The sequence below is a fragment of the Miniopterus schreibersii genome (genome assembly GCF_964146895.1).
Source record: "Miniopterus schreibersii genome assembly, chromosome: 19".
NCBI lineage: Eukaryota > Metazoa > Chordata > Mammalia > Chiroptera > Miniopteridae > Miniopterus > Miniopterus schreibersii.
This window is the reverse complement of record NC_138119.1, coordinates 36,329,417-36,356,201: the sequence shown is the minus strand read 5'-3', so window position 1 is coordinate 36,356,201 and position 26,785 is coordinate 36,329,417. Positions and strand designations below refer to the sequence as shown.

Genomic DNA, 26,785 nt, shown 5'->3' with positions numbered 1-26,785 from the left:
ACTATGCAGGTTAGAACCGAATGGGTAATGTCTTCACTGGCATTGTCCTCGGTCAATGATACGCAAAGAAAAGTTTTTCTCTTAGTGAAAACCTCTCCTTTTATTCTACTGGGCACAAGCACTTATTGGATCACTCTGTTGTTTTTCTCTTGCACTGTGCTCCCCGGCGGCCTCCTGGACTGCTCGTCCCAGCTGCATCTCTCCCCACAGCCTCCTGATCACATCATAGCTGCCAAATCAGCCAATTGCACTGCTTGTCCCCCTTCCAGCTGTGCTCGCTCCACACACCCAGCTGAAGCCATTTCCCGGCAGCCACCCTGAACCAGAGCGCAACTGCTAAAATATTAATGGCGCCCTTTGTGGAAATAGCACAGCGAAGCCTGTTGTGAAGGAAGATTGGGAGAGGGGTGGAAACAGAGATGGAGGCAGTACAGCAGAGAAAGGGCCTCAGAGTTAAGGCGGAGGGGGCCATCCTTAGCTCGGCCTTCCCCGTCTCAGCGCCAGGGTCTCCCCCTGAAATGCAGCCCCGCTGGCTGAGACCCACCTTCTTGGCCTCCTCGGTGGGTGGGTGGCCCCTGTGGCTTCCCTGGCTGCCTGCTCTCCTGGGCCCACTGGGAGAGAGGAGGGCAGGGCCACATCGATCTGAAATCAAAAGGCAAACTGTGTATAAAGGAAAGAGGGGCTCCTGGGGTTAAAAATGCATGTGACGTATTCTTTTTTTTTTTAGTCCCCACTCAAGATGTTTTTATTGATTGTTTTTCTTCTGTTTTTAGAGAGAGAGAGAGAGAGAGGAAGAGAGAGAGAAACATCAGTCGGCTGCCTCCTGTACCTGCCCTGACCAGGGATCGAACCCCAAACCTTTTGGTGCACAGGACGACACTCCAACCTGCTGAGCCACCTGGCCAGGCTGCATGTGACGTGTTGATGGGAGGCGGGCCAGCGGATGCTGAGGCCAGATACTGAGGCAGAGAGATGTGGTCCCACCCTCCGTCCATGAAAGCACGCAGCACTTGCTTTCGTCATTGGAGCCCCGGCCACACTCTGTCATTGTCATGGTCGTATCCTGGGGCCTTGCACAGTGCGTGGCACAAACCTCCCCGCTGAGCTCTGTTCTGAGAGGGGGGTGAGCAACTGGAGGGGAGGGGAGGGGAGGGGAGGGGAAGGGAGGGAAGGGAGGGGAGGGAGGGGAGGGGGGAGGGGAGGGGAGGGGAGGGGAGGGGAGGGAAGGGAGGGGAGGGAGGGGAGGGGGGAGGGGAGGGGAGGGGAGGGGAGGGAAGGGAGGGGAGGGAGGGGAGGGGGGAGGGGAGGGGAGGGGAGGGGAGGGGAGGGGAGGGGAGGGGAGGGGAGGGGAGGGGGCAAACGCTGGGCCTCACCACTGCAGCACAGTGAATGCTAATATGTTTATTGTTTTATAATGAACAGAGTACAAATGGCTGGGGACGCATCACAGCAGAGGGAAAGACAGTGCCGCCTCTGCCAAAGACACCCCTAAACTACACACAGGAGGGGAGTGGGCCCTCAGGGCAGCCTTTCCGTCCAGAAAATCCGGGCCAATCGGGTGAGCCGGCCAGTAGCCTTCCCAGGAGTCCCGGCCGTACCCCCAGGGTCCAGCGACTCAAACCCACCCCCATTTCCCAAAGCAGCCCCTGCACTCCCCTTCCACCCAGGACCCTCGCCCAAGTCAGTCCTCTGGCCTTTCTCTTCTTCCCGTTTCTGTCTCACCGCAGACGGATTCTAACCAGGTTCCTGCGCTCCCCGCTTCCCCGGGTGTGCTGACAGCCTCCTTCCAACCCAGGGAGCTTCCAATCCAGACCCTCCCGTTTCCCAGTTCACTTCCCGTCTCCTCCCCCGTGGAGCACGGAGCTGTGCCCTGAGCCTCCAGGCAGCATGGCCCCTCCAGCGGAGGACCGAGGACTCCGGCTTCTGCCCTGCCACGGTCCTCAGCCTGCCCTGCGCCCTCCACGAACCCCTCCCGGGGACTGCTCAGCAGGGGCTCCGGGCACTGTGCTCCGGCTGCAGCTGGCACGGGGCACGTGCAGCCTGCAGGAAAGCCACCGTCAGGCCTCTAAAGCGGGTGCTACGGACCATGTTGAAAGTGAGAAGCGTGGTTTCATTGTGGGTTTGATTATAAGTGTGATACTAGTCAGAAAGGCTTAGGAAGCTGGCATCTCAGCTGCCGCCTGGCTCAGGGAGAAAAGAACGGCAGGAACCTCTCAGGATCTGACTGATGTGGACATAGGTGGACATCCTCGGGCCCCCTGCCCCTGCCCTTCACCCAGATCTGGTTTGCGGCAAATCTAAACATTTGCGAATTCACAGTCGTAGTTGGTCATGCGGCACATGATGAACTTCCACTGGCGGTCCCTGCGGGAGAGTCAGAAAGAAGGGGGTGAGAAAGGACTTCTTAGGGAGAGTTCCTGCAGAGGGAAATCGGGGCGCCACCTCGGAGAAGTCAGGAGCTGGAGGGACTCCTAGTCCCACTTGGCTCTCAGAGGACATGTCTGTGAAGTCTCCAGAAAACTGACAGAGTCCTGGACTTTCCTCACCCAGGTCAGGTGGCCCTCGGGAGGTGACTGACTAGGTTACTGGCTGTGGAGGTCCCATGGTCCACTCCTCACTGTTCTGTCCCTAACAGCTCAGAGTACAAGCCTACACTGTCCCCAGTTCATTGTAAAGCATCTTCCCATAACTGGGCCATCCATCTGCCCATTTGTTTTTCCTTTTAGTGAGTTCTTACCCTGCTGCAGGCTCCTTTGGGAAACCCGTACAGGGAACGAGGAGAGGGGAAACCAGTACAACCCCTCCAGGGAGGGGCAGGGTGCCTGCCGTCCTTGCTCCGCTGGAACCCCATCACTCGCGTGTTTGCCTAGAGGACGGGCTGGGTGTGAGAGCAGGGAGGCTCCCTCAGCCTGAACAGCAGTGGAGGGAGTGGGCACTTGGACTGCCCAAATGCATTCATTTTGTAGTAAGTGTAGACGGTATTCTTCCTTTTCTGTAATTTTCCCTGCCTTCTTAAACAGGGAATGCAGAGCTAGTTTTCTTGTTGACATGGAGATGTCATTAAGAATACTGAGCGCCCAGCTCTCCTGCTCTCCAGTTGCCCTTTGGGGCTACACAGCCTGTAAAATGTCACCAGGTTTCTGTGGTCTTTGAGTTCTGAGATCTTTCCTTCTCTTAGATGTGTGTGTGTGTATGCTTGTGCACATGTGCATGTGCACATGTGTGTATGTGCTTGTGTGTGCCTGCAGGTTTGCATATGTGTGTGTGTGCGTGTGTATGCATGTGCACACATGTGTGTGCGTGTGTGCATGTGTATGCACGTGCATGCATGTGTGCACGTGTGTGTGTGTGTGTGTGTGTGTGCATGCATGCGTGTGTTCAGTGTGACACCATTCAGCTATTTTTTCTCCCTGGTGAAAAAGTTACATTCTAAGTACTCTCTTCCTGTTCATTTTTGAATTTGCTGCTTCCAGACAATAGGTAGCTAAATTAGTTAAAAATGTATCTGAAATAAAAATGATTAATGACTGAGAACTGAGGGCCCTCTTATGAGAAAAAATAAAGGAATTTGCTCAAGAAGCCCCTTTATAGCTGATTAACGCTTGCCTGTTTTCTGGTTTGTTTTTGTTTTCTAAACTGTGGGCCTTATTAAATAAGTGAACTTCAGTTCGGCGAGATGTCATTTCATTTAAAAACATAAATATGCACAAAACTCAAGTCATACCCAAAGTCATCTCCGTCCATAATTTGATGAGTTACTCTAAGTTTTGTTCTCTGCAAACACTCTGGGTAACCTCCCAGGGACTCCTTTGCGGGCTGAGTGACGCTCACCTGACTGAAAGTAGGTCGGGCGGGGCAGCCGCGAGCACCTGCGTGCGCGGGCCCTCACCCGTCTCTATGCGGAGGGGGGCGGGGGGGGGAGAAACTGCATTGTTTGGCGTCTCTAAGGTAGGATTGGGACACTGACGGTGAGAGAAAGTGGATGAAAGAGTCAGTGCTTTTTTATGTTCTTAAAATTACCCTCTTTCACTGCTAAACATGGCTGGTAAGTCAGTGTGTTTCTTCTCTCCAGGCCCCTCCCCTCCTGTCTCCCCACAACCCAAAGTGGGGTCTTACGGAGAAAGAGCGCGGAGAGGGGCCCGTCTGACGGCCATGGTTGCCCTCTCCTCCTGGTGTCTGACAAGAAAACATGCTTTTGGAAATTGAGGGAAGGGAAGAGCTTAGAACATCATGGGCTACAAAGGAGAGGCCTTCGGCCCCGGAGCAGGCGGGCCCCTCCTTGCAGCGCGCTCGCGAGGATAGTTCGGTTCTCCCCGCCTCCCGTCACCCAGCCAGCCTCCCGTTAATCCCAGAGCAGGCGGGCGGCTACAGCAGTGAAGGCCCCAGATGGAAATTCCTGCAGACAGGCTCCTCGAACCCCCGGCCCAGGGGAGGCTCACCTTTCCACTGCAGAGAAGGTGGTCGTAGCTCCTCGCATGTAGTAATCAGAGCTGTAGGAAATCATGTCCATGTCCTCGCCATAGTGGCCTGGGTACTCTGACGTCATCCTGTGGGAAGACCGAAAGGCTTGAGGGAAAAGGCAGAACTTACTCTTACTGCGGGGGCACCCGGGGGACAGGCTGTAAGGACGGGATGGAGCTTGAACACTGTGGGGGACCCAGATCAGAGTTAGACGGCCTCTACTGAATGCCCCAGCTGGGAAAAAAGTGGAGCAACTTCTTCTTGCCCTGAGCCGAGACTCTGGAAAGGATGTCGGCAGCTCCCCGGCCCTGAAGGAATATCAGTATCAGTATCAGTTCATCCCATTCAAGTCAGCTAGAGCCATGTTTTCAAACCGGCTGGTGACGCCTTAGCGGGTCATGAAATCAACTTAACTGGTTACTGCCAAATGTGCTTTTAAAAAAGACACAGAACAGAAAACGCCAGGGACTTCATCACGCACACGGAAGACAAGTTCTTGGGTGTATGTGCAGAAGCTTTGCTTCATATATATGCATGTGTGTGTCTTATGACGTATGTGTCGTGTGGCCGTTTAATCTGTATTTTTTACTGTGAGTCATGATCAAATAAGTGCTTGAAAGATATTAGAGAGAATCTAAGCCCCACCGGGGGGTGTCTGCCTCGGCCACGGTTGCTTCTGGTACATGGTGAGTATCCACTGAATCAACAAATGGCTTCGGTTGGATCACTTAGACTCAGTGTCCTGGTCTTCAGAAGAACGAAAGCCCCCCACAGGTTTGCAGGGAGGGACGAACATGTGTGATGTGTAGTGCACAGTAGGGCGGGACGCGGGCGCCGTGTCTCTTCTCTCTCCTCCCAGGTTAAGTCAATCCAGGGCCTCTCGGTGAATGGGGTTCGTGGTCGTCCACCTGGAATAAATCTGGGATCTAGTTCTTATAAGGGCTTCGCCACTGGGGCTCTTCAGGACCCAAGTAGTTCTTCTGGTATGAAATGGGTCCCCAAAGTCTCATCTGCATCCCAAGGCTGCTTGGGGCACAGCTAGTAAGTGAGTGTCAGTATTTCCTCTGACTTGGGGTCACCAGGTCATAGTATGTTGATGAAAGAAAGTTCTTCCCCTGTGCAGATGTCATATTACAAGGGCTGTCACGAAACCTTAAAAAGATCGATTGATAAGCAGGAAGGTCTCATAGGAGGATCTCGGGGCTTAGATGCAGCAAGATACGCTGGAGGCAGTGCCTACCCCCCGCCCTCTGGGTTCAGAATCATTCCTTCCCCCGCACCGTGCCCTGTGCTTGTGCTCCATTTCCTCTCCAGACCTAATCACGCTTCGTCAGGATGCCAGGCCCAGCTCAGCGCCGGTCACACGTGTTTCTGCTTAACGTGCTCATGCGGGGAAATGAGGCCCCGCCAGCTCGGAAATCTACAGAGACCCAGGACAAGGGCTCCTCTTTCTAATGAAAATGCTCGACGACTCCTAAGTGGACCTAACAGGGCCCCACTTGGATCCCATTGGCTTGAGATCCCTAAAGATTCTAACACGTGCAAGACTAACATTTGCCCAAAGAAATGGGATTTTGTTGAGAATGTGAATAGTGCAATTGGAACTGAGAGGGGCTAGGATGCAGGGAACACAGTGTTTCGCAGAGCTTCTGAAGCACTCTTGGGATACAATGGATAAAAGCTAATTGCCAGGCTCAGTTTTGTGTGCTAAGGCAGACTCTACTTAGGGCTAAGTCCAGCTGCCAAAACTAAGTATTTGGAAATAATCAAGCTAGGGTTTTAACTTTTTACTGATCTGCCTCCAGATTACTTGGATGATTAAACAGATTTGGAAACAAGTGGGAGAGGGAGGTTTGCATTTTTTAAAAATGATGATGTTTTTAAGGTTCGAAGGGAAAAGAAATTATCCAATGCTTTCTCTAACAAGCATCTTATTGCTTCATTTTTGGTAGTGACCAGACACAGGACTCTGCTCAACTGGACATTTGTCTGGGAGGCCTCCCCATGGAGGCTGCTGTCCAGTGAGTCCCTAGGACAACCTGGAAAAGGTGTGCTGTGAGCTCATTGGCCCATCTCCATCCTCGGTCCCAGCCAGGTTTCTATTTCACTTGGTTTTTGGTGGTTGTTGTTTCATTTTTGTTATAAAACGGTGAGATCAAGTTCAGCCTACCTTACAGAACCCTGGATTAAGGGGCTGAGAAAGGAGTTGGGATGTTTATAGAAATTACCCCGACTTTATGAATCTAAAAATAGGTTATCATGTGTTCCTCCTTTCACTTCTGGATGAGTGACTATTGGGGTATATTCCTCACCTCACAGTACTGTTTCTGCCATCTGCAGGCAAGGCGAGTCGGAGGGTGTTTCACGCTAAGGGAGGACTTGCTGCCATAAAAATACAGCCCCAGTCAGTAGCGGGAAGTGAGCCTCCCAAACCCCATCCCAAGTGCTCTTTCAACGTGTCCCAGGGTTCTGGGGTCTAGAACCAGACAGATGTGTCTCCATGTAGCTCTTGATGACATCGCGCCCACACAAAGTCCTCATAAACAAAAGCCCCAGTAACAGCTCCCCAGCAGGTGCTACATCAGAGCCTGTCTGAATTATTCTTCCAAAGGTGAGACACACAAACCCCGAATGCGGTTATGTTTGAGGAAAGCCCCCTCAAGGGGACAGCCAGCCTGGCTCTCCCCCAGAGAGCTGGAGAACCTGCCAAGTGAGACTGGACGGCCAGCTCCCCTGCGGAGAGACCCAGCACCTGGGGCATGTGGAGGGGTATCTGTGGTCATGTCTTCCTCTTGTGGCATTTTGGAGATTTATATTTCGAAAAGCTCAACAGTGTACCACACACAGGGGACGCAGTTCCAAAGGCATCTGTGGCTTAAATTAGAAGAGGAAAGTCCCCAAGTATTTTCCAAGTTGCTGTCTTGGCACCGAGTGTCCAGCTCACCATCCGGGCCCAGGGCCGGTCGGCACAGTTGTTTCGACTCAGTTTGGCTTCCATTAGTCATATCCCATCTTGGTGGCCTTGGCAGGGACAAGTCCACGTCCAACATCTCCCCTCCAGCTAGTATGACCACTGCGCATGATGTGCTGACCGTGTCGTCTTCTCCCTCAGCGGGATGGAGAGAGCTCGGGACTGTGCAAAGAGCATGGGGTTTGCAGGCAGCTAGACCTGCTCGACCTGAGTTTGGAACTTTGAACAAGCCCCAGCTTCTGCACTCAGCTCCCTCAGTATGTATCATGTATAAGTACATGTGATACTGTGTAGCAGCGTCATGATTTCTGCACGTGGGGAGGGAATGAGCTAACATGAGCGTGGGGTAGATGCCCAGTAAATAAAAGGCATTATCATCATCTTATTAGAAACGGACTCAAAGTCTACGAATGGTCCCTATCTGTATCCTTTCACTGGCTGCTGAGATGAGTTAGTGAATGGAAGAGGGAATGACCTCTTCTGGAATCCGGTTAAGGGACACGAGGGGACCAAGGGGAAAGGTATCACGAAGCACAAACCCCGCCTGTAACTGCGGGTTCACTTTGTTCTAAGTAGCTCGTAGGGCCTGGCCTTGGGTTAGACGATACTAGACAGCCAGCCACAGCTCTGAAATTTCTGCTTTGCAGCTGAGCATGGGGAGGGAGGCATCACTGATGTGCAGACAGCCAGGACCTTTGTAAATCATGAATATGGCACAATTATGACAGCCACTCTGACCGGTGGAAGGTACGATTGATTTTGCTCAGCCTCAGAGGGGCTGCTGCGCCCTGGACGAGCGTTCATCATGCAACACAGGCCGCGGCTGCTCGGAGGACTCGCAGCAGCTACGCTCAGTGCAAACTGCTTTCAGCGTAGCACCCGTCCCGTTATCCCGGAGCACGGGCCTCTCCTCTCTATACTAACGCCTCCAGCTTGTTCAGACGAGGCAGCGTAGCAGCTGCCCTTCCCAGCAGGCCTCCGGGAGCGTGGGGGGGACACACGCCGCCACAGAGGTGCCCATCGGGCCACTCTCATCCCTGCCAGGGTGTCATGGGGAAAGTCCACGCAAACACTATCCGTCCTGTATTGAAGCCTGAGTGGTGGAATGGGGGAGAAACGTTAGCTTGGGCCCAGGCTTTGGGGTGGGGAGAGAAGCATGTTCTGATTTTGCTGTTCTCGTAGACTGAAGCGAGCCAGGAACCAGGAACACCCGCTCCCCGGCTTAGGACCTGAGCGGAAGGGAGCGGGGAGCTGGGCCCGGAGCATGCGGCTGCCGAGAGTCAGACAACTGCAGGTGGAGCGTAGAATGAAGGGTGCACTTGGAGGAAGGACATGACTTTTGGGGTCAAAACATGTTATCTAATGAACCTAATGAAAGGCCTCGGATCTGAGAAGAATCATTTAGAAAATCGATGCTCAGTGTAAAACTGTCAGTTCCTGGCTCCCGCGGTCTCTGCCTGGCCAACCTTGGCGTGCTGGTGGGGGTGGGAGTGGGGGTGGGGTTAGGGGTGGGGGGGTCTGGCACATGCACGCAGTGGCTGGCGCTGCTTGGAGCCTGGGGAATGGTTACATGTGGTCTCCGAAGGGTTGTGGCTTCCTCGGCAACATGTGTTTGTGGTTTGCAGATGACTGACTGGAGTAAGAATTCGAATTCTCACGCATAAACACTACGTGTAAAATTGACATGAGTCCAATCTGGTGGGGCGCTGTTGTGACAACGTGTCTGCATCTACCAGGAATTCACTTTCTTGCCAGAGTTCAGTGAGGCTGTAACATCTAGAGAAACAGCAGCAACTGAAGTGAGAACAGCACCTCAGTTCCCACCAAACAAATAAATCCCCGCTCATTCGGGAGCTGGTCGGACGACTGGTGTTTCCCTGCACAGAGTGGGGCTATTTCTGAATCCCCGGTGCTTCCCAGGACAGACAACAGATGCTCCCCTAGGCCCGACAGCGCCCGCTCGGCCTGCAGACGGCTTTCACTGTGGGAAGAGAGAAGTGCCCCCAGCACACGCGCCCAGCTCCCTGGGAGGTCTCGAAGCTGGTGACCGGGGTGGAAGGGGTGGTCTCAAGTGGGAGGGTAGTGGGCAGTTTTCATTCATACCGGGAAGTGTGGGAAAACAGTTCTCACTCGGGAGGGTCATTAGGAAGATCAAAGCAAATAATGCACGTGGAAGAAGTCCTTTTTGCGTGTAAAGCAACATGGTGTCGACGTAGGGTTTCACCATGGTTACCGCTCCTGGGAAACTGCCACAGCCCCTTATTCATTCCAGAAATTTATTAAGGGGCTACCTTGTGCCAGGCAATATGCTGAGATGCTGAAGAAATAAGACCTAATTTATGCCCCGGAGGCTTTGTTCAATTAGGAAGATGTATAATGCCATGACTCAGGCAACGTGAAGCTGCGCTGAGCTGTCTAGACACCCCGGTGGGACGGTGAGTCACGCGCTGTGTGCCGGGGTGCCTGCTGCTTCTCCAAGTTTCCCTTTGAAAATGTTCCATTTTCTTTGGTAACCATGGCAGCGTTCAGCTCTCACACCACACAACCAGAAACAGGCAGCCGAGTGGAGCCTCCCCGGGGGGTCGTGCCCACAGTGGGCGTGCCATGCCTTTCTGAGCAGCTCGTCCTCTCCCCCCATCCTTTGGTTCTCGACCGTCGGTGACATGCCTGGGCGGTGGGGTAGGGTGATGAAGGGTAAGAGGAGGGTGAGGGTGGGAGGCCATTGCAGACCAAAGCGAGGGGTCGGTTTTTGTCACCAGAGGCCCTAATGTCTCCAGCAACTTAAGAAAAGTTGTTCATCTCTTTGCCAGTCTGTAAGCTCAGGACTTTGCTTCCACAGAGTTTCATGTTCATTAAGTTCTTAGCATCTTACTTGCTGGGCTGCACATCAGGGAACTTGACAAGTATTTTCTGAAGGATAGCCTGGGACCAGCCCCAGGTGACACTGGAAGCTTGGGGCATCATTAGAAAATCAGTGGAATTTTGAGACATAAAGACCTGGGAGTCTTTTAGGTTTCAGCGTCCAAACAACCAGAAAAGCTCCAAGCAGCAATGCTTAGGGTAGGGACACCGATCACAGGATCCACAATGGGCGCTCTGGGGAGATGTACACATTTCCCCTTATCTCACCCTCACCTCCATCCACCCCACCTCTGCTGCTTGACAACTTTTCTAAAACTGTTAGGGGCAGAAATATTAATCATGCTCTGTTGACCATGATTTTAGCTCTAGTTATAAAAAATATTAATCATGCTCTGTTAACAGTGATTGTTCTGTTCTGATTAGAGAAAGCACATTCTAACCTGGCTGAGAGTTGTACACCCTGGGACATTTGAAATGTGATCCATTCTCCTTGACTGCCTAATGCCAGGGAAAGATTAACAACTTTGTTGCCAAAACAAAGGGGTCCCAGAGGTGCCCCACCCTTTTGCAAACCCCAGCCCGAATTTCCTGTAACCTGTAACTGTCACACCCACTCTTACTCCTTTTGCCCACTTCCCCATGTAAGCTTTGTCCTTCTACTAAATATAAGGAACTGGCTTATGGGGGTGGGGGGTAAGAGTGGATTTTTGTGGATGACCCCCTGCTCTCCCATACTGATGGCAATATTGGAAGAAACGCTCATATATGATTCAACCTTGATTCTCTTAATTGGCTCAAGTAGTGACAGGCAGCCCAGACCCATTGTGTCCGGTTTCAAAACCAGTGAGCCTCAGTGTCTTGTTTGTCTTATCACCAAAGCCTTGGGCCCTAAACCCACTCCTGGTGGTGTCCTCCTTGGCCAGGAGCCAAGTGGCCAGCCAGTGACAGTGGGATCGCCCTCAGCTCCCCCTCCTCTGCCTGGGAGGACCATCAGGACACCCCCAGCACACTGTCCAAGTGGATGGTTTCTCTTTTCTCTGTATAACCAACTCTAGTCACCAGCTCTGCTTCCTGTAAGGTCAGCTGACTTCTGACTGTGATGACCTTGGGCAAAGACTGCCCTTGAAAGGCCTGTTAGTAGGTGAGGAGGCTGGGTCTTTGCAACAGCTGGGAGGGGGAGGGACTCAGCTCCCAGACAGGCCAGCTCTGTGGGATCTTGGAGGGGCAACACCGGTCAGATAATGTCTCATTTCCTCCACAACAAAATTGGGAAGTAGGCTGCATTCACTCACTCAGCAGATGTTGTTGAGTGCCTACTATGTACCTGCATTATTTAGGGGGTTCAGGGTACATCCATGCAAAGTTCTTTGTTTGCAGAGCTTACATTCTAGGGCTAAGGAGGGAAGGTGGAGGCGGACTTAAAAAAAACCTTTTAAAGTAAATAAGTAAAATATATATTTTGGGCCCATTTCACTTCATTCTGCATGCCCCCCAGAGTCATGGATTCGAACATCCACTCAATAGTGACCAAGCCGATACTAGGTTCTAAACACTATATTAAGCACTGGGGACCTAAAGATCAGTGAGTCCCTGGTATCCTCTTGATGCTCCCAGTGTAGGCAGAGACAGGGACTCACTCACGTACAGTTCGGGCGTGTGTATTAAGTGCTGCGACAGAGGCACCCACCAAGAGCAGGGAAAAGGCCCCACACCTACTGCCCTGAGGCCACCACGCCTCCCCCTTGCTCAGGGCTGACTTCTCTCTCACCCCCTGTCCTTCCTGAACATGCCCCTTGGGATGGTCCAGGGTACCCCAACCCTGGTGTATCCCTTTGGAGCCCAACTAAGGGAAAGTCTTCCTAGAGTGGTAATGAATTAACTTACTGAGTACTAGTTTATTTCTTACTCTTTCAGATAATTTATTTACATGCTGACTATTTTTTAGTGCCTGGTAACAAAGGGAGGCAGACTTCACTGTGGAGGTACCACCTTCTAGCGCTTGGGGAAGGGAAGATGGGGAAGTCCTAGCTCCTGCGGTCACAGGGTCCTCCCTCCTTCCCTCTCCCTGGGGCCCAGTCTTTGAAAACTTCATCCTGTCTTACAGTCTGGGCATCTGGGTAGCCCTTGGCAAAAACACCTTTGGGATCATGACATTTTTAGGGCTCAGTACAACCTCAACGGTCTTCAGTCCTGGGAGTTTCAACCTGTGACTGAGCATGTCCTGACATTCTCTGTAAAGTTGTGTGTGAACACGCTTAAGTGTGTTTTCTTTTCCTAAAGACAAAGTCTATAGCTTTCATCAGATTCTTACAACCAGAACAGCTGGTCATAATCTTAAGTGATGGACTTGAGGCCCCTTAGGGAGTAAAGTGACTTCCTAGAGATGATCCAGGTACAGTGGGGAGAGGTTCTTGTGGCCCTTTAACTGTAGCTGCCACAGGAAATCCCTCCGTCTTTGAGGCAGGACTTTGGTCTGATTCATAGTTCTAGCCTGCACCCGAGCCATGCGTGCTCTGTGGCCCCCGTGGGTAAGCCTGCTTTGTGGAAGCAGTTTGGAGAGCTGGAGGAGGTCCCTGCTCCATCATCCAGCCACTGACATCAGCTGCCTTTGAGCTCGAATTTACCAGAAAAGTGCTAAGCTTTTGGAGCTGCCTGTCCCCAGAGACATTGTGCCCCCCTTGGGCACAGGATGAAGTTTCCAAAGACTGGAGCAAGGCTGTCTGGTCTCAGAGAATAAGCTTAACCTGAAAGGCTGCCCTTGCAAGCATCACACCCTAGAGATAGATCACTCAACTGAGCCAACCTTCCAATGTTGACACTTTCCAATCCTCTGGTCCAAGGCAGAAATGCCTGGCTTGTTTGCAGACTGGAGACCTTGGGACAAGTCGTGTTGACAACACCTAGGGTCCGTTACCGGGGAAACAAATACATAGGCCTTCTCCCAGTCAGTGTGATGGCCAGCTGGAACTGGCATCAGCCCAGGGAGCAAGGAAGAAACAAGACCTCACAGATGGGAATTACAGATTGATCTAGAAAACCCTAGCGTCTTCTTTGGATGTCTATAATTATACACTATGTTTGCCACTCTGACCTGTGATGGGGTTGGTTTCTTCCAAAGAGGGCCTGCGGGAAGAAATGAGTTCTCAGTCAGGTCCAGCAGCCTCAGATGTGATGGGAAGTCAGTGCGATAGAGGGAAATGGCACTGGCTCAGGCATTCATGGGCCCAAGCTCCAGAGGCCACCCCCTTGAAATAGCTGGGTGATGTTGGGCAGGTGGCTTCCTTGCTCTGTTGCTTTGTTTGTTCCTTTTTCTGCCAAGAGAGGGCTGTAGGAGCACTGGGTGGATGACCTGTGAGGTTCTTCCCAGTGTTACTATTATTCTAGCCTTTTCATTGGTTGGTTCGTTGATTGATTGATTGATTGATTGATTGATTCTATATGCTAGCTGTTGCATTTGAAGCTTGTTTATGACAGAGTTACCTGAAGGCAGAAATGTAGACCAGAGCACTGCCCTGCCCCCCAAGCCCCCCTCCAGCCCCAGGAGTCAGGAGGGGCTGTGTTGGGCCCCAGGCTCACCAGCAGGAATATGGGCACCTCTTGCTATAGCGACAGCAGTAAAATTGCCACTCTCGATCCAGCACCGACTCAAAGTAGCGGCTCTGGAACCCTGCCACCAGCCCGTTGTTGGAGCAGGTCTGGTACCTGAAGAGAAGAGAACAACCTCAAGTAAACCAGTGACAATGACGCTCCAGCCGGCCCCTGCCCAGGCCCCCAGCTCCCACTGGGACTGAGCCAGGCAGCTCTCTCACTGACCTAGATTCCTAACAATTTATTCCATTTTTATGTAAATAAAAAAGTCTTTGTTATATTTGTAGGAATGACTTATGCTCACCATTAAAATCCAAATGATTCAGAATCTTTCAACTGAAGGAAATTTGGGGGCCGCTGCTCCCGATAGACCCCGATGAATATATTGTTAGATGGAAGAATGCGTAAGTGGATGGGTGTAGACTTTTACAAATGCAAGATTGTATTGTTATTCCTGCCATTTAAAATAAGATGATATACTGCATTTTACTTGAATGTGAAGTAAAAAGAAGACAAAAGAGAAACGCGGTGAATGGATGATCTGCTCATGAACCTTTCTTCTGCTTAAGAGGAGAGCCCTGGAAACCAATGGACGCTCATTCATTGGCCCCAAGCAGCAGGCAAAGCCCAATGGACACGGCGCTTGGGCCAGGTGACCCAGTGGGAAGGCTGGGGACACGCCCCAGGTTCTTACTGTTTATCCAGGAGTCATCTTACTACCTGCTCAAGTCTGATTCTTCAAGGAAGGTGACCTCCTGCCCTCTGGCCCACATGCCCTCCCTGCATCCCCATGAATTTCACCTTTTTGCTCAATCTGGGCTGCTGCTGGTCTAGGAATCGGCCCCGTTTATGGTCACAGCACCTTCCTAAGTGTTGGCTTTGAACAGTATAATCATTTCTTCCTTTGTTCCGTCTCCAAAACTACTCTCTCCTTCTCTGCCCCAAGTCCCACCGGTACCCTGAGGCTCGCTGCTTTTTGCGTGACGAGGCGGACGCTACTCTCCTCGTGGCCAAGTGGGCCCGCCTGAGGCGAGGTCCTCACAGCCCCTCCGGAACAGGCCCTCGGCCACCTCGGCTTCTTGGCGCCTCCCGCCCTCTGTCCACCGATCACGGTCGCTCTTGCGGGTGAGCAGAGCAGGCAGCTGTCTGTGTGTCGTGGCCTGGCCGCTGCTGGAATGCAACCCTGTTTTCCAAGTAAAGATAAGTTTCCAGAAAATACAGTAGATAAAGTAAGAAGCACTCTGTGCTGATAGGTGAGAGGGGCCCGCTGGCACACAAACTGTGAAACCATCAGTGACTGGGTTTCGTTTTCAATGATTGGAAATTATCTTGAGGATCCGACAAAACTGGATCTTAAATATATTTCATGCCTCTGGCCAGAGAGCACCTGTCCTTTCCACCCATTTGTTCACCTACTCATTCATGCCCCTGTCCATTCACATGCGCCTTTAATCCTTCATTCGTTCTTTCTTCCCCAAGCTTTCCTCAGCTGCTCTTCGGTATCAGTCGCTGTCTCCCGAGTTGAGAAAAGAATTGCGGGGTGGGCTTGGTCCCCCGTCAGCCGTGCAAATGAGCCTGGACTCCCTGTTCGCAGGACTTGTAAGAGGTTCTCACAGAAGTCAGGCAGCTCAGCTACAGACCACTAATGCACATCAAGATGTGAATGCAGACCCCTGCCCTTTGGTGGCCTAGTCTTCTTTGCTCTACCATCGCTCACATCCCACCAGGAGCACCACCACCTGGCACGTTTCAGGAGGCCACCTGCCCGGAATGGACCACTAGGTCTGGGACAGCGGGACTATCATCTGTTCTGTCCCAGTTCTAGCCGTGAGTGAGAGGTGACGCCAAGGGGAAGCTCTAAGAGTCCTAAACAAACTCACACATGTCTGAGGGAGAAGATCCAGCACACGGGTGGCCTCCATGACCCTCCCCATCACCATCCCTGCAGTCCTGCCGCCTTCTCAAACCGCCCTTCGGGATGAGCTGTGCCGTGGTCTCCCTGGAGCTGTTGTCCGTTGTCTTGGTTTGTCCTGTGCCACAGGAGCAGCCTTCCCCTGGCGGTAAGTTCCCACGAGTAAAAATAACCTAGCGAGATAAACTGGCCTGCGTCCTGGGGCACCCGTGCTGAGGGCAGTCGAAGTGCCATGGATTCCCGGCCGCTGTCAACCAGGCAGCTGACCCAGGGTCCTGTGTGGAAGGTGGTGCGTGTGTCACACTCTTACACAGCACCTCAGATAACGCTGCCCTGTGAGGATTGTTTGGACACAGGCCCAGGGCCCGAGAACATCTGGGGAAAGTTAGATAACAGAGCAGAACTCCCTCCCCGGCCCTGGCCCCTTGCCTTCCCATGCTGGGACGGAGTCTGCCCTGGAGTTGGGTGGCGCACGTGGCCAACGCAATGGAATGATCCCTTCTAGACGTGGACCTTTGTGGGGTGTTTCCACACTCGTGGGGAGCAGTGTAGCAGAGTGGGAAAGAGCATGAACTAACTATGCTGCTGGACTGGAGCTCCAACCACTCCTGGCTGGGTCACCTTGGGAAGGCTTCATGCCCTCTAATGGCCTCAGTTTCTCATCTGTAAAATGGACACGTTCTTATTGAAGTTATTTTGAAGACCAGATAAGGCAAATACATGTACAATTCTGGAGACAGTGTCCTTAAGGCTTAGTAAGTTCTTTATTATTGTGACTATACTTTCGTTTAGTCCACACGGCAATTGTGAGTATACTCTACGAATGGCCCCCCTGGCTCCCCAGCTGTAGTGAGTGGAAAGCTGTGGACTCACGTGCGTTTCCTGAGAGGTGTTCCCTAAAACGAGCTCATGGCGTTGGCTGTCTCAGTGGCTGTCTCAGTGTAGCCTGCTTTGTGGCATAGATACTCCTGTATGCCATGCTGCTCAGGAGATGGTGAAGTCCATGAGGGGAACAGATCATTTCATCTTCAGTTTGCATCCCCCCCAGTGCCTGGCACTGGGGTTCAGCAAGTGTTTAATGGAAGAATGAATGAACAAGTGACTGATCAGGGCAGCAGCGGTTATCAGAGGCGGATTGACTTTTAGGAGCCCATGACTCAAATCCAGGAAGGGCCCTAAAACTGGCTCCAAGGAGTTTCCAGGGCTCAGCACGTGATGCATCTTCTACCTGCGCCTTCTCCCTCCAAGCAAAGCCTGCCCTCCCCCAGCATGGGTATAGCTCTGGGCATCCCTCTCCTCTGTTCCTCTCCCTTTCAATTGCCCACCTCCTTTTTTTTAAAGCATCTTATTTAACAAGACTCACCTAATCATTTGGCAGCCAGATGCAAGATTGCAAACATAGGAGCCAGGCAGGCGAGAGAGCGGTGAGGGCAGCCTTGAGTGGGAGGGGACTGGGGAGCTGGAGGGAGGCTTGCATTGCTCAAGTGATTCAAAGTCAAGTTTTAAAAGGAACCCTGTTGAGGAGCCAGCAGACATGATTGTGTCCTAGCCCTGACCTACCATGCTGCATGGGGTCTCACCTAAGTCATCCATGGGGATTCAGTGAATTGAGGATGGCCATACAACTCTTAGCCAAGATGAGAAGAACCCAGATTCAAGCTCAGATTTTTTTGAGGCCAGATCTCCTGTCCACGAGCTCTCAGGGCGCACAGAAGGTTGCTCCGAGATGGTCCTGCTTGTGGCCCACCATCCCATCTGGCCAGGCTGTCTCCCGTGCTCTGTGTTCTTCGAGCCCATGCTGTTGGCCAGGCCGTGATGGAGGCCAGGACTAGGTGTGCACACATCTGGTTTTGTTGGTGAGCTTCTTGGAGAATTTTAGTTTCCCCTCTAGCTTCTGCTGGTCTCTGTCCAAACATATAGAAAGCCCAAACTCTTAGCAAGCTGGGGGTGGCACTGGGCCAGGCAGAAGACAGGGTGGAGGAAAGCAGAGGCATCCTGGTCGGTCAAGAGCTTTCATAATCCCATCTGTGGGTGGGCTGCTCTTTTTTCTGCCAGCTCCCCACATGCAGATGTGTCTGTCCCCAGGGCTGCTGGCCCACCTCCTACCCACTGAACAGACAGTATAAGAGCAGCTTTGCCCATCGTTGAGCCCAGTGAGTGATGCCCTGTGTCAGGGAGACCACACTGTGTAGCCTCCGTTACCCCCCAAAGTTTCTCCCCCACCCTGGTTCGATGAGGACTTAAATTCCACCCAGAGATTCATTCTTTTAAGGAAATCATTGCCTGCTGTTAATTCTGTTTTCCCCAGAACAATCCTTTGAGTTTCTATCGGGCATTTATAACTTGGTCCACAGAGTCTCAGGATGGCCACCGAGTCTTTCGACAAACACTCATCAGCATCTCCTCCGTGCCTGGTGCTGTGCTTGGTCTGCGAGCCTCCCCGGAGGACTGTATGGTGAGCGCGGCTACGGCCACACGGTACTGGAGAGAAGCCCACTGGTACCAAAGACAGAGGACAGTTTAAGAAGCTGGGCGGCTGTGGGGTGGGGGGCAGGGAAGTGAACACTGGCAGAGACAAACCCAACTTGCGGCAAGTCTGCCCAAGGGGCTGTGAAAGCCCTGGATTCTGGCCTTGAGCCCAACTAGATGACTCCACACCTCATCTCGTCCTTCCCGCTGACACTGACGCCTGCTTCTGCAAAATGGGGGTGACGGTTCCTAACCGGAGAGTACTTCACGAAGATTAAAGAGACGCTACGTGTCAAGTCGACCACAGAGCTCGGCACAAAGCATGTTATCTCAAGGTGGGCGGAATAGCAGTTCTTATTATATTATCATAGATGGTTAAAATTAAATAGAAAGAGAGGCTACATCCTAGTCTCCCAAACCCACTCTCTGCTGGGGCCTACACTGGGAATGGCCAAGGTTGAGCCCTTCCACTGGGACAGTGGGATGAGCCTCAGAAAACAGGTTTCTGAGGACAAAACAATCGGGAGCCTCGCTCTTGGGAGAAGCCTTTCTGTCTTGACAGGTCCAGCTCATGCTGGTTTTCCTTCCTTGTGACATGACGCCACCATCAGACATTTCTAACCTACACTGCACTGAATTTTTTCTAACATGGTGAGAAGTGCAGGGCTTTTGTCTTCCTGCCCCAAAGGCGGGGACCCAGGCAGCCTCTGCAATGACGCCGACTGGCAGGCAGCCTGCGCCCTCCCTGCCTGCACCTGGGCAAGAGTTCTGCCGTCTTCTCCAGGCCCCGGTTTTAAGTCTGCTCGTCTGACTACCAGGCTTCAAGGCTGAAGCAGAAACAGCCTGGATGGAAGGGTATAGAGCAGGACAGAGGGAGATACAGACTCTCCCCCAATACAAACTTCTGCCCTGTGACGCGGTAGAGACTCCCCCAAGGCCCCTGGGAAGATCCAGAGGATCTTAGGAGATGTATTTATGTCCTGAGATCAGTTACAGCCCGAGAGAATCCCAGGTCGTGCAGGATCGAGGCTCAACCTGGAGCTCATGGGCATCAGTTATTCCAATATCTGTTAATCAGATGTTCTAACCCCACTCAGTGTCTCCCTGAAAACATGAGAGCTATTCAAGACACTCCTAAAGTACACTTAGTATTTGTAGATCGTAACTGAATTATATGTTCCCAAAACAAAATACTACACAGCAGGGGCCTTTAAATCTAGCAATTTGTATTTTAACTCCAGCTTTATAACCAGTGCTGTGGCAGTGGCTGAGTTTCAGTTTCCACGGGCAGTCATGCTCGTAGGGTAAGCCACCTTTATCGAGGACTCGCTGCGTGCCAGGCATAGCGTTGGGCACCGTACCTACATTAGTTATTTAACCAACAAACCCATCCTATAAAGTGGGCTCAGACAGTCAGTTCTCCACCATCACCATTTGATCTATAAGGACACTCAGGTTCGGACAGGTCAAGTAGTTCCCTGAAGGACACAGAGCCAGCCATGCATCTCCATCACCTCATTTAATTTCCACAATCCCGGGGATTTGTCTTTGTAGAGGTAGAGACTGGGGCCTAGAGAGTTGACACGACTTGCCTAAAGGTTGTAGTGGGGCTGCCTTTTGGGAATTGATCTGTTTGACTCCAAAATTCATAATCTTTCCATTATTTCAGTACACCTCAAAGGAACACACACACACACACACAAGGAGGCATCCTGACTGTGGCCGTCTCTTATTGATTAGGAAGATTATGTCTGACAAATACCCAGATAGGACCAAACCCCCTGGAGGAGTGCACCTCAGCCATCCTCGCGAGCACAGCCAAGATCCATTTCTGCAAAGCTCCCGGACAATCGATTCCTAGTCCTCAGGGGAGTGACCCGGATGGGAAGTTGGCAAGAACCCTGGATCTGCCATAGCCCTGCTCGCCCACACTGGGCCCCCTTGCCCTCAGGAGTCACTCTCACGTGGACGTGACGTCTCCTTTAGCCCGCACTCACTACTATGGCTTTATCCAAGGATTAAAATAGCCTCTGCCCGCGGCACTGCGGCCTTGCCCCGCTGGCCTGGGTTCGGCTCTGCGAGCGGGGAGCGCCCAGCGCTTCTGAGCCACGGCCCCTCCTGTGCCAGATGGGAAACAGAGCCTCCCTCCCGGGGCCGCCGTGAGGCTCGAATGCGGTTTCACCACGCGCGAGTCAGGGCCCCGGAGCCTGGCGGTGTGAGGCGATGAGCCTCTGGTGGTGCGCGGGCGGAGGCGCGGGTGTCGACTCCGGAGCCACGTGAGGGCGAGGGTGATGGGCCCTCTTTAGTGCAGCATTTCTTCCTTTTCCGGCTGCGTCACTCGCTTGGCCTTAATTCCTAACTTATGGAGAAGGGACACTGCTCTGGATTGGACCTGAGCGCCCCCAGGGCTGGGACTGACTCCTGCTCCGTTTGCCTGGTTAGCTCCCAATGTGCCCTCCGCCGGCCGCTCCCTTGTGTTTTGTTTTTAACTCTTTTCTTTTGGAATAATTTGATTTTGAAATATTTAGATTATAGAAGATGCCTGAAGATAACGCGCAGGCTGCGTGCATCCTCCCAGGCTAACTGCCCCTCGCTTCCGCAGGCCGTTTCTCACGGAGCAGGGGACGCGGGACACGCGCAGCTCCGGCCTCGCTGGGTTTCCCCGCGAACGCCCCTTCTCTGCTCCAGGACGCACAGGACACACTGCGCTTGCCCTACGGCTTCTGAAATAAGGGGTTTACTAGTGTAGTTTTTAAGCTCATTGGGACAGTGAGATTTTGGGGATAACAAACCTGACAACAGGGTGCCGTCCGTGTTCTGCGTGTGTGTGAGGGACTTCGGGGAGCCTAAAAAGCCTGTCCCGCGTGGTGGCAAGGGCAACAGGCCAGAGCGGGATGTGAACACTGTAGCTGAGCCCCATCTTACAGATGCTGGGATACCGAGAGCCAAGGGGTGCCCCGCAGGAGGATGGCAGGCCTCTTGGGTGAGGGTGGTGGGGACCCCGGCTGGGACTGGGCCCCCCAAATCTCCCACTGGCCTGGCCTGGTCTTCACGGCATATCTGGGGGACCCACCGTGAGCCAGCATTCTCCTAGGCACTGGGGGAGTGTTCCCTACAGCGTCGAATGAGATGAAGTTCCTAATTTCATGAGGCTTCTGTTTTGAAGAAGACAAACAATATGCAAATACCAATCAGGAAATGACAAGGGCCCCGGGAAACATCGAGTGGGTTGGTGGTTGAGAGGAGGTGGTCCGGAGGGCACCTGCGTGCGGAGCCCTGGTCAGGACCCAGCCTTGGTCTCGCTTAGAGTCAGCTCATGGAAAACTGTGTAGCCCCAGGTTACCTGGATGCTCACTACCTGTGGGATGGTTTCCTCTCCCTTTCTCTGCCACATGGCTTGTCTTTGGCCAATTCAAGAACACAAATAGCTCTAGCACAAGCTGCCATCGAGAATGTCCTGGGAGACTCTCTGAAGCGCAGGGGAAGGCAGGTGTGTAAAGCCGGCCCACCCCAAGTCAGCTTGTCAAGTCCCGGGCCCCCCAAGCCTGCCTTTGCCGCCTGCTGTGAGGGGCCAGGCATTTGATTTAGTTACTTATTTTCAATAGTTACCAAATTCATCTGTATGGATGCCTGTTAGTTGCTTCTACAGCATTCACAGTGACTGGTTCCAGCCTTGGAAATCTAAGGACATTGGACTATCTCTTTTTAAAAATTGTTATTGAATTTGCTTGGGGTGATATTGGTTAACAAAATTCTGTAGGTTTCTGGTGTACGATTCTATATACATCATCTGCGCATTGTGCTGTGTGGTCGCCACCCCACGTCAGTCTCCTTCCAGCACCATTCATCCCCCTTCACCCGCTTCTACCTGCCCCACCCCTTCCCTCTGGTATTCACTATACTGGCATCTGTGTCTGTGAGGTTATTTTAATTTTTATTTTTTAAATTAGTCCCTTCACAGGCGTTTACTTTAGACTTAGGTTTGTTTTGGAGCCCTCCTGCCCCTTCCCCTGAGCGCCCCGGCAGCACCTCACGGCTTCTGAAGCGGGCGCCACGCTTTGTTTTTCTGGAACGAGGAACGGGACGCCCAAGGCCATAGAGCTACAAGGCGAGGAACCGGGCTGTGGCGCTAGGCTTCCTGATCTAAGGCCAGACCTAACCTCTAGAAAATTCCAGCCTCAGTTTGTTCCACGCAGGACCCACGTGTCTCACAGCCTGTGCCTCCCGAGGGAGAGAAGATTCCCAGACAGCAACCGAGGCACGTCCTGGGAGGGCGCAGTGCCACTCGCGGGCCCCGGGAAGCCTCCTGGCCGCCGCTGGTGCTGAGCCAGCTTGCATTCCTCAGAACCGGCTTCAACAGGGCGCCCGGCCCCTCAGCCACCGTGGGAGCACCTTTAGGAGGCTGAGCTCCACTTAGCAAGTGTCTTTAGCAAACCCCGGGTACTGCCGTCAAATCTTGGATAATAAATGGCCGGACTGCGTGACCCCCAGAAGGCTCCACGCCTCCCGTGCTCTGTGCTCTGCTTGGCCCTGGAAACGCACTTGGATTTTTCTTGCAGGAGTTCGGGACTCCTCCCTGCCTTTAACATAAATCCTGCAGGCTAATTTAGTTATACAAGGCGGCCAAATTGTACAAAATCCACTCTCCCCCCAGAACAGATTACGAGCCTGGACGGGAAGATGTAATTGCTTTCCAGCCAATGAGCAATTTCTTCCAGACTTTTTACTAAGACTGGAGTCTAAACTCAAAGCAATAATTACCTTAAAAAAAAAAGTGTCTGGGGTAATGGGTCTGTCCCGGGGCAGCTGAGTCCTGTTGTGAAGACACTGTTTTTCCCATCCGCGCATTTTGTACTCTGATTAGCGGAGGGGAGAAAGACTGAACAGGGAAGGAGGTCCTTTAACTCTGCAAACTTCACAGTGTGCAGAAGGGGGGCGGGAGGGAGATCTGCCCTCAGCATCTCACTTGGCCAAACGAAAGATGTTATTCCCACTCCCTTTCTCTGTTGCTTTTCTTCGCCTTGTTTGGGAGTTAACGACAAACCAGCCACAAGTTGTCAAGTTTAAAAGGAAACATCATTTGCCTTCTCTAAACAGAAAGATAAACAAAGAACAACAGAATGCAAGAAAAATCCAAGTGCCTTTCCAGGGCCAGGCAGAGGGCAGGGCAGGGAGGGGGGCCCCTGAGACAACGCCGTCTGGCTGCTCATTTTCCAGGGAGCCGGCAGCTGAGGGAGCTGAACCCCAGGCCCAAGGTCACCTGGCAAGTTGTCTTCAGGACCAGGATCCGAATCCAGGCCTCCTGACTCAGAGCCCAGGGCTCCTCCTTCAGGGGCCCAGGAACCACCTCTGAGCCCTGTTCTACTGTGGCTCTAAAAGGGCGGTTAAAAAAGGGCCCCACCCATAGAAGACCCCCTAGATGGGGTGACTAGAGGGACAGTTTAGCTAGGTCATCCCCAGGCTCCATGCCCAGTGGTGGGCCCTGCTTCGGGGAGTCCCCGGAGACTGCCAGTCACTGAGGCGAGGCTGGTGTCTGAGCCAGGCAGCTGTCCGAAGGGTTTGAGATAATTACGCCTGCTCACTGCAGGAAGTGGGGGTGGATGAGGGAGGCTCAGTAGAGGGCCCCCCACCTGCCACTGCCTCTCCCCACCCTTCCACTGGCTGGCTGAGCCCCTCCTCAGTCATGGTAACCAAGCTGGTCCCCAACCCTCCAAAGCTGCCCTTGTCTGTCACCTTGTAGATTCCGCTCTCCCCAGGACAAAGACTGCTCTGAGTCCAGTCCTGTGGCCCTGAGTCCAGTCCTACCACCCTGACCTTGTCCTGTGGCCCTGACCTTGTCCTGTGGCCATGGCTCTGGGCGGAGGCAGCAGGCTCTCAGTGCCCCCCGCCCCCCCCCCCCCCCCCCGTGGTTAAGCACCATGCTTTGGCGTTAGGACTTGATGGACCCAAATCTTTGCTCTGCCACTTTCCAGCTGAGGACACCCCTGATCTATGGACCACGGTTCGTCCACCTATAAAATGACCCGTAGATTTGTTCTGAGCATTAAGTGAGATAATCCACATAGAGCCCTCAGCGTGGCGCCTGCTCGCGGTAAGCACTCAGTAAGTGGCAGCTGTTTTTATGACTCCGAGGTCCCCTCTCTTGTGTTGCTCCTCCAGCCATCAGCGTCTCTCCCCCATGATGGCCCATCACTCTTCTGTCTGCTGGCGGTGTGACGCCCCCTCTAGGGTATTATGCTCGGCCTCCCCCAAGCTCACTGCACCACGTGAGCATGTGAACCAGGCTTCCCCCTCCCTGGGCAGGTCCCCCCTCCGGCCTCCACCTAGGCTGCGGGGAACAACCGGCCTCGCAGGCGGTAGCTACTGGGATGGGCTCCTGACCGAGCGCGGGGCTGGGACAGCCACACCCCGCAGCGAGGCACAGGCTGGGACCACGTTCACGCCGTCGACTGGGGCAGAGCCCAGTCGGGTGAGAGCGGTTCTCCCTGAAGGCCTCAGGAACCTGTCCTCCAGGAAGGCACAGGGAGAGGGCGCCATACCCGCAACTGGGAGCGCGTGTGATGGGGCAGCGGGGAGCCATGTGGTTCCACTTCTCTTTCCTCAGTTTCTTGTTCTCCTTCCCCCACTCATTGCTCTAAATCAACATTGCTCCTCCTGTCTGTGCTGAGGGCCCAGGTGTCCATTTCCCCCAAACTACGGTGCACCAATACTTTTGTAAAACAGTAAAAATAAATTACACCAACACTAAAATACCACTTGGATGTCACAACAATGTTAAATTGCTGTAAGTCTCTTAAACACTTTCAATCTCTGTACTTATCTCTAGTGGCCTGGTGAACATCTTCCAGACCCACTGCAGCCCCTGGACCAAACTGAGGGTCGGGCTGCTTCTGGAAGGCACAGAACCACAGAGCACACCTGCCTCGGACTCTCCCCATCCTGGGATTCTGTCCTGTAATTGTAGCCGCTCAGCTGCAGCCCTGCCCCACCCAGAGCTCCAACCATAAGGTTCCTGATAGGATTTGCCCAGGCTTCAGTGGGTGCTGTTCCCTCATGGTCAAGCAGCCCCCAGGGGGAGGGATATGCTGTGATAGTCCCAGGCCAAGTGCAGCCTGGCATCCCCTTACCCCAGTGCAGCCAGGTGTCCCCTTACCCCAGTGCAGCCAGGTGTCCCCTTACCCAAGTGCAGCCAGGTGTCCCCTTACCCAAGTGCAGCCAGGTGTCCCCTTACCCCAGTGCAGCTAGGTGTCCCCTTACCCCAGTGCAGCCAGGTGTCCCCTTACCCCAGTGCAGCTAGGTGTCCCCTTACCCAAGTGCAGCCAGGTGTCCCCTTACCCCAGTGCAGCTAGGTGTCCCCTTACCCAAGTGCAGCCAGGTGTCCCCTTACCCAAGTGCAGCCAGGTGTCCCCTTGTGTCCCGTGTCCCCCTGTGTCCCCTTACCATTCCATGCCAGCCCTGTTGATCTCCTCCCACCAGCACTCCGTAGGCTCCCCCAGGCTGTGGGACGTGGGCATGCAGGCGTAGTTCCACTGTCTGTCAGAACCTTCCTTCTTGCTGAAGATGCTCCTCACGGCCACCACCACCTGCCCGTGGGGACACTGGTAGCTGAAGCCCTGCCGGTTCAGGTTGACCCACCCATCGTCGCTGTAGTCCTGGTATGGGTACCCGTAGTAGCCATACTGGCCCCAAGCCACGGTGACCAGTGGCAGAAACAGCCAGAGAAGAGTGAGGTTCATGCTGCCTGGGCTTCTGGAAAGAAGTGTCAGCCCAGGTCTGCTGGGCCGACCGTTTTATGCAGCTGCCGCCGACATGTGGCTTCCAGATGTGGGTGAGCAGGATCCAACTGCAGTCCAGGCTCCAACTGCAGTCCAGGCTCCAACTGTAGTCCGTCATCGTTTAACAAAACTTCCCTGTGTGGAGACACTGGCCGTCAGTGCTTCCAGCGAGTTTTAAGGTGGAATTCTAGGAACATGTCAGGAACACACAGTGGAGAGGCTCCTCGAGGAAAGAACAGCCTTGCAGACAGACCCTAAAAGCCAGCGGCTTCATACCCCTTAGACACACTCGCCTGGAAAGCAGCATGTTGGTCCCCTTCTCTTGGGACCTCACCTCTCTCTGCCTTCTGTCCCCCCACCCCCCAAAGAAACCCTTGCATTTATTCTTCTAACTAACCTTCCAGGATCGCACAGATGCCCAGAGTAATTTCAAACACCAAGATGACCGGAGGCAGGGACAGCCATGCAGACCTGGGCAAGGCTGGAGCTGGTCTCATAAGTTCTCAGCCCAACATCTTTAACCTGAGCGCCAGCGCGGTGTCCTGTGCGCAGAGCTGCTCTGCTAATTCCTGTCGCATGCAGAAGAACCGTGGCCCCTGAGAGGTCAACGGGCCATTATCTCTCAGCACAAGCCTCCTTCCAGGCCACGGAACCTGGGCCCAGCTGTCCTGGGAACTGGGCTCTGCTCCCAAATGCGTAATGAATTTAATCTGAATGAAGCCATTTTTTATCCTTCAGAGTTTTGTG

General features: G+C 53.2%; 1 protein-coding gene across 1 annotated transcript; it reads right to left on the bottom strand.

The window, feature by feature from the left end:
• Positions 1-1,386: 1,386 nt before the first annotated feature.
• On the bottom strand, positions 1,387-26,093 carry DPT (dermatopontin). Its single transcript, XM_081121087.1, has 4 exons — positions 25,704-26,093; positions 13,871-13,996; positions 4,440-4,547; positions 1,387-2,364 (listed from the first exon to the last, which is right to left on the bottom strand). The coding sequence occupies exons 1-4, from the start codon at positions 25,997-25,999 to the stop codon at positions 2,298-2,300; spliced, it is 597 nt and encodes a 198-aa protein (XP_080977213.1). The 5' UTR covers positions 26,000-26,093; the 3' UTR covers positions 1,387-2,297.
• Positions 26,094-26,785: the final 692 nt, after the last annotated feature.

Bases quoted from the DNA above. Each gene is read 5' to 3' on its own strand.
- DPT (XM_081121087.1), bottom strand. From the start codon at position 25,999: ATGAACCTCACTCTTCTCTGGCTGTTTCTGCCACTGGTCACCGTGGCT. The intron at 13,997-25,703 runs GTAAGGGGACAC...TCTTCTCTTCAG, and splicing joins AACAGGGCTGGCATGGAATG to GTACCAGACCTGCTCCAACA. The intron at 2,365-4,439 runs GTGAGCCTCCCC...ACTCTCCCGCAG, and splicing joins ACCTTCTCTGCAGTGGAAAG to GGACCGCCAGTGGAAGTTCA.